Raw genomic sequence first — 10,699 nt, forward strand, 5'->3', positions numbered from 1 at the left:
TTTAACACAGATGCTCCGTGGAAATGTTTGTCAATGCGGGGGTGAACGCAAGTTTTTTTTTAAGTTGACATGCGTCTGGTGTAGTGTATTGACCGACAATTTTGCTGCCCATTGAATTGTTTTTTTTTTGATGATGCGGCTGGAGGTTTGGGGTCGTCTGTGGATAACCTCAGGTGGATACCCGGGGCTACTGCCTTGAGTGGGAAAAAAAAGAAAAAAAGAAATCTAGTTCCTTTGTTAAGAACAGTTCTCTGATATTTAACTTTAAGTACAATACATTTGCATTTAATCCTTTAGATGTATTTGTTTTCAAACATTTCTTTTGGTAGATTGTTTACATTATTTTTTATGTGTAATAAATTTAAAATTTAAAAGTACACGTTTTCCTTATCTATATTTAAGCGAATTGTTACATATAACTTTTAGGAATAAAAACATTGTTTTTTTTTTATGTTTTAAAACTTATAAATTGATTTATTTATTTACACTTAGGCCAAATATCCATCCATCCATTCATCATATGTCTCGGGTGCTGGAGCCTATCCCACCTGACTCCAGGCGAAAGGTGGACAAGTAACTATTCTGAACTGGTTGCCAGTCCGTCGACTTGCAGGGAACATATCAGATAACCTCACATTCATACTTTCATTGAGTGGGAACTTAACCCACGCTGACTGCATCGAAGTCGGGCGAATGTTGCAGTTTCTCAAACAGAGCTACATTTAAGACCTGTTTGAGAACCCCTGGACTAAATAACAGTCATACGGAAAATGATACCGAAGAAACCGATTTGACTTGCATCCGACGGCTCATTTTCGGGGTTCAACTAGTCTGGTCTGCAGTAAAATCCGAGCCTTGCGGAAGTACTGACGTGTTTCTCATCAGTTTGGTGACTGTCTACTAGCTGAAGTAGAGCCGGGTAGCGAAACAGCGGCTAAATCAGGTAAGAAAATACTCTCTTTGTTCATTTTTGGACCGTTTGTCAAAACAGTCACGGTACATGCACAAGATGTTATATTCAGTTATGTATTATGAATTACATTCATTCCAAAAAAAATAAACACTGCTCTAATGTAAAAACTAAATAATGTAGCGGTTATAGCTAGCTGACTAACTAGCAGCGTAGAAGCGTTTCGTTTTTCCGGAAGTGAGTTGTCACATTGTATCGTTTTTTCTGGGACTTGTAGTTCTACATTTTCATTGTGCGTATGTATTGAAACAGGAGTAGTGCGTGTCAGGAACTACATTAACACCGCTTGGTTGTTTAATGGTTAGCACGTGGGAAATGTAGTTCAATGATGTATTCTAAAGCTCTAACTGCCGAGAAAGAAACACTTTAAAAACTACATCACCCATTCAATCGTCAATTTAGGCCGAAGTTCAATGTACATTTCTTGCTAGTTAGCTGGTTCCTTTTACAAGCTAATGTGAGTAACACGACATATTGTTTTATACATAAAATGTTGGTATCGGTATTATGCTTTTCTCGCGCTTTGTTGGGTAAAATGAATACTGATCGATTTTCTCCAGGCAATGCCATCCACGCAAATGTTAGCATTTTACAGCAGCTTCTTACTGTCGGCATTTTGATAGCTAATGTACAGTGTACCAAAGCAATCGCCTGATTGTGATTTTGGTGATGCGTTCAAATCAGCATGACCACAGACCCATTTGTTGACGTTCTTTACCTCATGGGTTTTCTTTTTGACCTGGGTTATATGATTAGCCTGTGAAAAATATAGTGCACTAACGCAGGTTTTGTGAAACTTAGCCTATGGTGGTTCATATGGAGAGTAATCATCTGGATGTTCAGTATTAACTATTAACTGCCTTAACGTTTCCATCACCTGAGCTCCTCATTATCATGGTATGATTCCTATTTTGTCCTGGTGTCTTTAACTCGTCCGCCAAGGAAATACTTAGGTCATTAGCAAACCATAACCCTTATCATCAAAACATCAGTTCATTTGATCGAAACACTGTTATTGAAGTGGTCCAGACCACGTCCCAGTTTTTATGAAAACCATGGCACTCTTTGGAAAATAGTTACACTGTCTTGGGGCTTACTGGCTGTGTGTTTAAAACATTATACCAGACGAATGTACACTTGTTCGTGATTAAAATCCTGTTTTTTTTTGGGGGGGTGGGTGGGGGTTGTCATCTTTATTTACATGCAGAATGTCAGAAGGGGACAGCGCTGGGGAGTCAATCCATGGAAAGTCATCTGTAGTTGCTGCCTTTTTCACACGGGTTGGACAGGTGAGCATCTGTCATTAACTTGCCAGCTACTTGTTCTAATTGATGTGTGGCACTGAAACCTAATGAATGGATGGTTGAAAGTGTAGTTTATTTACAAAAACAATGCACACTGCACTGTTGGGTATTGCCCATGTGTTTCCAAACACATATACATTATTTGTGCTTCTTTTTAAGTTTATGTTTGTCACATAGTCATGGACTTAACACAAGACAAGTGTTCTTTCTATAATATAAATTATTAATTTAGATTCGAGCACTATTCTTCTTGATGCTCTGGAAATGTTCAACATTGATTCAAAGTAAATTGATACAATATCTTTTTAGAGGACCTGCTTTATCGTATATAACGAGAGTCATATTATATCCGGTGGTAACGTCCACTTCTTGTTTTGTGTTGTGTGACACAGATCTATCAGTCATGGCTAGACAAATCAACACCATATTCTGCAGTACGATGGGCCTCCACACTCCTACTTACCGCACTGTACATGATCAGAGTGTACATACTACAGGTAATGTTGCCTTTCCAGCGTTTGTTTACAAAAGGCAGAATACAATTAATGTGACTTGCTTGAATCAACAAGCGAGAAAAAAGTCCTCATAGTGCATTTACACTTGTGCTTTAACTTACAATGTAAAACCCTGTTTGTGCTGCTGCATTACATGGCTTATTTTGTTGAATTATTTCCTTGAGATGTAAGACTCATGTCACGCAGCTATTTCTTATATGCTTACGGTATGTTCTCCTAACCTGATTCTATTAAAACTATAGGGTAGGCATACTGGACAAAGGCTCTGCTTGTTAACAGGCTGTATCAGACCCACAAGTATACAGACTAAGCTTCTCAAGTTTATGAATTTCGATTTCTGTCCAGTGATTGACAGCTTTAAGTTGATGAGTTCCTAAAGTCACAAAAAATAAAATAAAAATTCTCATAACTGCATACCTAAACTGGCACTTGGTACATATCCAAACAAATACTTCAAACACAACGCCACCTTGACAAGCATAAGATCTGTTTAACTATTAACAAGGGACTGCTTGACAAATTGGCTGTTTAAAGTAAAAGTTCCTCTTCACTTCTTTTCCTCTGCTTTCCGTTCACTTTCATTGAAGAAACAGTAGCAGTTTTGTTTACAAGTTTACAAGCTGACAGTTTTTTGTTTCCTTTTCTTTTGAACCACACCTTAAGCTTTCACTTCAGGTGACTCCAACCAGCCATGAGTCTTGCCACTCCATCTGCCTTGTAGTGTCAATATTCCATTTATGTGATGTTTAAGTGTGCTTATTTATGACATCTGTATAACGCTGTTGCCTACTTGCAAAAAGAATATTTCATTTGATCTTGCACTGCTTTGCAGGGTTGGTATATAGTTACATATGCCTTGGGAATCTACCATCTGAACCTGTTCATTGCTTTTCTATCACCAAAAGTGGATCCTTCATTGCTTGACGAAGGCAAGTTTACTCCATTTTTATGTTATTTTTGCCTTTTGTGTTTAGTAGCAGGCAAGAGTTCTTATTTATAGAGCACCCTAATTAATTAATAAAAACAAATCTTTTTTGCATAATTTCTTGAAACCAGACAACAGTTCACATTCTTGTAGTGTAAATTTGTATTTGTGTGCTTTATATCTGAAATCACTCCATAGATGAGGGCCCTGCCCTTCCTACCAAGCAGAATGAAGAGTTCCGTCCTTTCATCAGGAGGTTGCCTGAGTTCAAATTCTGGTGAGCCCAGCTCATAGTGAGGGCATCTAACTTGTCCATTCACAGATTAACCTAGAAAAAACTTCACTTTGGAATTTGAAAATGTATGTAATGTGTCATCTTTATCAGTGTTGTTAGCCTTACGACAAACAGCACTGTGTAGTGTTCCACTAATGCACATTTGACTTAAATCCTTTCTTGCTTGGCCATGTTTTATTCAAACAGCAGATCACCACGTGGAGCCACGCAGGAGTAGTGTTTTGCACCAGACAGCATACAGATGCTTGAAAGGGTCATCTTTTTTTCCATCTGGAAAATGTCCCAAAAAAATCTTAACTTGCTGAGTTTAAAAGGTTTTGCTCATATGCAAAAGTTCTAACAATGAAATCCTGTTAGCTCATTGTAGATTTTGTACCACACTATCTACACGCTATGCATGAGATTAACAATCTGCATGTATTGCAAAATTCAGTATATGAGTTATAATTGACCTGACAGTACGGTATTTTTTGGACCATAAGGTGCACTTAAAATTCTTTAATTTTCTCAAAAATCGACAGTGTGCCTTGTAAGACGGAGCAATTTATGGATGGATGTCAGCTTTTCAGTTCGTCTTTTTTAATCCAAATTGCTTTCTTCGTGTTATAGTGTTGTCATTCTCATCCGCATCTAATCGCAAGCAGGCGTCTATTTTCGTCATACTGGAACGTAGAACTACTTCCTGCTTCCGTGACTAAAAATCATGGGAAGTGTACAGTATTCCTACTAGGCTAATGCTGCAGTCGCTGGTTAGACCCAACGTAAGGTGAGCTTTTCTGGCGGCATATTTCAAATGTTATAATGTGGGACCGGCACGAGGTAAATGACACAGCCATCTTCAAATAGTTGAGCTGAGCAAAAAAGGTTGGATAATGGTAAGTCAGTTCAAATGAAATGTATTTATATGGCCTGAAAGGTCTTCACAAACCCATAGTTGACAAATATTAACGACATCCCCTAACCCCCAGGAGGGTCAGGAAAAACTCAAAAAACGTAAATGTATGACTTGATTACAGCTGTTGAACTGTTAACCAATATTGCATTTAGCATTAGCCAAAGTAATAACACAACCACTGGTCACCAAATTGACTAGCGATGTTCAAACTATCTGACTAATCCCTCCTCCGCTGGAAGCAAACCCTTGTTTATTTGCACGGCGAATAAAAGCAAGCCTGACACGCGGCGCTATCTGCTATTTTGTGTCCGGTCTGAACATAGCATAATAGTGCTAAATCTATCAAATGAACGTACCGTACGTACAATTAGAATAAACTATTTAACATACAATGCTTCACAAAAATAAAGCGCCTTATAACCCGTATTACCCTATGTATGAAACAATTTTGCAAATGTGCCCGTTCATTGATATTGCGCCTAATAATATGATGTGCCTAATGGTCCGAAAAATACGGTTTCTATTGTTTCTAAATGAACCCTTTTCTTGACAGGCATTCAGCAACAAAAGGCATTGTCATTGCCATGATTTGCACATTTTTTGAAGCCTTCAATGTGCCAGTGTTCTGGCCCATACTTGTAATGTACTTCATCATGCTCTTCTGCATCACCATGAAGAGGCAGATCAAGGTAAAGATATAAACACACGCTGACAAACTCTCAAACTGTGCTAGCCTTGAAAGTTATGAAAATTACACTGGAATTGTATTTCTTCTCACTTTTACAAAAGCAGATAATTGCACCATAAACCCTGCAATTAGAGAACTATAGCAGTGATTCTCAACCAGTGTGCCCTGGGAAAATATCCATTGTCAATTATTTTGACCAAAAATATATATTTCCTAACTTTCAAAAAATGTTTATATATGCCAACCACACATAGTAAGAGGCAAAACAATAACATTTTCTTCCACTAGATGACAGAAGGTACATAATGATACTGTATAGCCCACTTGTGAATTGTTTTGCTAAGTGGTGTGCCGTGAACCTGACCTCATTAATGGCTATATTATTTTATATTGTAAATAATTTATTGTTTAAGTAAATTAACAGAGCCGGACATTTTACCCAAATTTATCGCCTTCCGCCTGCAGCCGGGGTACCCTTGCGCCATCCGTCTATCCGCCTTTTTGTCCTTTTTTAAGGTTCTCATCTATCGTTTATCACCTACAAATTGGCCGTCCGTCATGATGGATAGGCAGACCGGTCTGTCACAGTCAGAATGCCCATCTCTGTAAATTAACATTAGAGGGGAAATCAACCCCCAAATTTTCTTTACAATAATATGTTCTATGTAGCCCCACTAGTCTAAACACGGCATTTTGGTTGATATTGTGTTTGTGGAATATGAGCTAAGTAGTCAAATTAACCAATTTTTTGCCATCTCAGGGGATGGCCGTTTTGTCACTTGCTGTCAACTGAAAATGTCATCACAGTTACTTAGGGCTCAGCTAACACCCAATCATGGCAGATGAACAGATGAGCCGCGATTGGTTGTTACCTGAGCCTTTTCAGTCAACAGAAGTGACAAAATTGCCATCCCCTGAGATGAATAAAACGGCTGGATTTCGCTACTTAACTCATATTCCACAAATGCAATATTCATTAGAATGCTGTGTTTAGACTAGTGGAGGCACATAGAGCATTATTGTAAAGAAAATTCTGGGGTTGACTTCCCATTAAGCACATACAGTGGGTACGGAAAATATTCAGACCCCTTGAAAGTTTTCACTTTCTGTGTCATTGCAGCCATTTGCCAAAATCAAAAAAAGTTCATTTTATTTCTCATTAATGTAGTAACTCAGCACCCCATCTTGACAGAAAAAGAAATGTTTGCATGAAAAAAGAAAAACTGAAATATATGGTCATCAGTATTCAGACCTTGGCGCATGTTATTGAGTAGAAGCACCCTTTTGAGCTCGTACAGCCATGAGTCTTCTTGGGAATGATGCAACAAGTTTTTCACACCTGGATTTGGGGATCCCCTGCCATCCTTCCTTGCAGATATTCTCTACTTCTGTCCGTTTGGATGGTGAACATTGGACAGCCATTTTCAGGTCCCTCCAGAGATGCTCAATCAGGTTTAAGTCAGGGCTCTGGCTGGCCCAATCAAGAACGGTCACAGCGTTGTTGTGAAGCCACTCCTTTGTTATTTTAGCTGTATGCTTCGGATCATTGTCCTGTTGAAAGGTGAACCTTGGGCCCAGTCTGAGGTCCTGAGCACTCTGGAAGAGGTTTCCTCCAGGATATCTGTGTACTTGGCCGCATTCATCTTTCCTTCAATTGCAACCAGTCGTCGTGTCCCTGCAGCTGAAAAACACCCCCACAACATGATGCTCCCACCATCACGTTTCACTGTAGGGATTGTACTGGGCAGGTGATAAGCAGTGCCTGGTTTTCTCCACACATACTGCTTAGAATTAACACCAAAAAGTTCAATCTTGGTCTCATCAGACCAGAAAATCTTATTTCTCATATTCTGGGAGTCCTTCATGTGTTTTTTGGCAAATTCTATGCAGGCTTTCATGTGTCTTGCACTGAGGAGAGGCTTCCGTCGGGCCACTCTGCCATAAAGCCCCAACCGTTGGAGGGCTGCAGTGATAGTTGACTTGGTGAATCTTTCTCCCATCTCCCCACTGCATCTCTGGAGCTCAGCCACAGTGATCTTTGGGTTTGTCTTTACCTCTCTCACCAAGGCTCTTCTCCCACGATTGCTCCGTTTGGCTGGGCGGCCAGATCAGGGAAGATCTGTGGTCATCCCAAACTTATTCCATCTGAGGATTATGGAGGCCACTGTGCTCCTAGGAACCTTGAGTTCTGTAGAAAATCTTTTTGTAACCTTGGCCAGATCTGTGCCTTGCCACAATTCTGTCTTTGATCACATTGGACAGTTCCTTCGACCTCATGATTCCCATTTTCTCTTACACGCACTGTGTGCTGTAAGGTGTTATGTAGACCTTTCGTAATCAAGTCCAATCAGTTTAATTAAACACAGCTGGACTCCACTAAAGGAGCAGAACCATCTCAAGGAGGATCAGAAGAAATGTGAGTTAAATACCAATGTCTGAATACTTATGACCATATAATATTTCTGTTTTTCTTTTTTTCATAAATTTGCAAAAATGTCTACCTTTCTGTTTTTTTCTGTCAAGATGGGATGCTGGGTGTATATTGATAAATAAAATGAACTTTTTTGATTTTGGCAAATGGCTACAACGACAGAAAGTGAAACATTTCAAGGGGTCTGAATGTTTTCCTTACCGACTGTATTTTGTGTGGTCTGCTTTTTGTGAGTTTTCTTCTTGTTAAATATTGTTGCATTATTTTGTTGAATAGGATGTATTTCCTTCAAATATATCAGGCGTTTAAGACTACTAAACTGCTTGTATGAGTCCTTTTCTTGCTGCTTACTAACTGCCCCCCCCCCTTTCTTCTCCAGCATATGATCAAGTATAGGTACCTACCATTCACGCACGGGAAGAGGACATACAAAGGCAAGGAAGACACAGGGAAACCTTTTGCTAGTTAAAACTCCCACTTCCCTTCATCCTTGTTTGAAATTTACCATTCACAGTCCATGGAGAGACAGGGGCTCAGATCAGTTTTTGTAAGGGGACAGTTATATGACAAGAATAAAAAAAGACCCAATCTTTGATCCACGTTTGACAGTGTTGTAAGAGCATACTAACGGCGCAGATCAAAAAAGTCTGAAAGTGTTGCCTTTGTCTGCTAGGAATGATGGGATGGGATGGGGGGTTCTTTAGAGGATTCTAGTCCTAAATTAGATCTGGCCAACATTTGTTAGTAGTTAGTGAGACTCGGTGCTGCCTTTTGCCTTTTAAAGCCCACTGATGATGTATGTGGTCAGCAAGAACCACAGGCAAATATATTTGCTACAGTTTTGGATCATTTGAAAACTTCTCCCACCCCATGGTAGCCTCCCATGAGTTTTGATTAATACATTGTCAGCAAGTTTGTTTCATGTGATAAAAGTCAGTAGTGCCAGATGATGAGGTTGATTGAGGAAACAAAACGTTTTTAGATTGAACAATTGCATCTTGTCTACTAAAATAATGTGCTCCTACTCCGAAGTGTATATCAGATGACTGTCCTCTGAGCCTAATTTGGATTTGTGGCATTTGATTTGAATGCACATTTCAGGGTCAAAATCAGACCTCTTTCACCACCTCCACACAAATTATTTCACTTGATTGATGAAAGACTTCAATTGACCATTTTCAGTTTTTAATATCAATTGATTCATTAATTGATATGTTTAATGCCCACGCACCCTCTTTGTCACTGGATTTAAGTGGCACAAACACATTTAGTCCCCACTAATCACTGGGATGAGTTACTTGGAGGGCATTTTGCTTGACATGGAAAGTCCATGAATTAGCTTTACCTCACATTTCAATACTGACTATGGACAGCCCACTCGAATGCAGTTTGTAATGGACTGCATTTCGAGGTGGATACGTTTGTGTTTGACTCTATTTTGCATTAGTTTAAGAATCAGTGAATTCATTTAATGGGAGATTTGGAACATGTTGATGTCAACTCTCAGTGGGGCTGTCATGTTTTCTGAGCACAGGGGAGTCTGGGAGAAGCAAAATTCAGTCTTGGACTATTGGTGTTTCAAAGCTTGGGTGCCATTAATTAGATTTGTTTAGACTAGCTCTTGTACTCATTTATAAATTGTTTGTTCTTCATAAAAAGTCATTCCAAGCAAACTGTTGTTCTTTCTTTTGCAGAGGAAACATAAGAAAACTGAGATTGAGGGCTTTTATTATGTCAAATGGATGAAGTGGGTGGCGATCACACCTTTTTTTTTTTTTTTTTTTTTTTTTCTGGGTGTCCCTGACAACTTTTTTTTTTTATTATATATCTATATTTTGTTTTCCAAAACCCTGGAAACTCTTGCCCTTACTGAACTGTTGCCAACACTGTTGTAAGGGAACAAAACATATTTCCTGTAAAAAGTGGCTTTCAAACAGTTGCTGAAAAGATTTGTACATATATATATATATCTTTAAATATGACATTTGAGATTTATTTTTCCCCCCCTTCAACCATGATAGATGACAATTTGCTAGTATTAAACTAAATTTCATCTGAAATTGTTAAAAGCAGAACTGGTTAATTGGGTTCTTGATTTGATGTATTCAGTCTATTTCTCATGACGTGCATGTTATTGTTTTCTTGTGTAACTGTTCAAAGGTTGGTTTTAATAAGTGACATTTTTTTTCACTTCAAATGCTATTAAAAAGGATATGTCCCTTAACAATACAAAGATATCTTTTATCTGCGCTGTATTTTTTTTTTTTTTTTTTTGTCTCAGAGTGGGTTTCAAATGGGTGAATCATACAAAAGTAACACTTATGCTATCAATATGGTTAAGTGATTATCTTGAGTTATGGTTAAGCCTTGGCCGATGCATGTGCTCAGCCACTGACCTTTTAGTGATTGTGTACTCATCTTTCTCTACAGTTTTAACAGCCACGAGAAGTAACACGACCTCTGTATGATGTTGCAACCAAAAACTGTGAATTTTTGCCACAACCTTTGTATTTATTTTGGGAAAAAAAAGTGGTTGATGGGGCACATTTCTGTGAATTACGTAAACCAGCTTCCTATGAATTCAATTTTGTGATACCAGCCACAATAAGAGAATCTGAAGTAAAGTGTTCTGGGGAGAAAGAGCTTGCAAATCATTTTTGTTTGTGCGCATCAAAT

The 10,699-nt window shown here is 38.6% G+C and overlaps 1 protein-coding gene across 2 annotated transcripts; it reads left to right on the forward strand.

Annotated features, from left to right (window-relative positions):
* Positions 1 to 584: 584 nt before the first annotated feature.
* On the forward strand, positions 585 to 10,663 carry rer1 (retention in endoplasmic reticulum sorting receptor 1). 2 transcript variants are annotated; one of them, XM_086052228.1, is made up of 8 exons: positions 585 to 943; positions 2,178 to 2,259; positions 2,667 to 2,771; positions 3,622 to 3,718; positions 3,913 to 3,991; positions 5,458 to 5,593; positions 8,403 to 8,457; positions 9,718 to 10,663. In XM_086052228.1, the coding sequence occupies exons 2-8, from the start codon at positions 2,179 to 2,181 to the stop codon at positions 9,726 to 9,728; spliced, it is 564 nt and encodes a 187-aa protein (XP_085908354.1). In that variant the 5' UTR covers positions 585 to 943; position 2,178; the 3' UTR covers positions 9,729 to 10,663. The 2 variants fall into 2 exon arrangements, with proteins under 2 accessions (XP_085908354.1, XP_085908346.1); XM_086052220.1 differs by having other exon boundaries at positions 587 to 943; positions 8,403 to 10,663.
* The last annotated feature ends 36 nt before the right edge of the window (positions 10,664 to 10,699 follow it).

The sequence above is a fragment of the Filicampus tigris genome, chromosome 1 (genome assembly GCF_054856515.1).
Source record: "Filicampus tigris isolate MCC_2025a chromosome 1, RoL_Ftig_1.0, whole genome shotgun sequence".
In the NCBI taxonomy this organism is placed as follows: Eukaryota; Metazoa; Chordata; class Actinopteri; order Syngnathiformes; family Syngnathidae; genus Filicampus; species Filicampus tigris.

Bases quoted from the DNA above. Each gene is read 5' to 3' on its own strand.
- rer1 (XM_086052220.1), top strand. From the start codon at position 2,179: ATGTCAGAAGGGGACAGCGCTGGGGAGTCAATCCATGGAAAGTCATCT. The intron at 2,260-2,666 runs GTGAGCATCTGT...TGTGTGACACAG, and splicing joins TTTTCACACGGGTTGGACAG to ATCTATCAGTCATGGCTAGA. The intron at 3,992-5,457 runs GTGAGCCCAGCT...TTTTCTTGACAG, and splicing joins TTGCCTGAGTTCAAATTCTG to GCATTCAGCAACAAAAGGCA.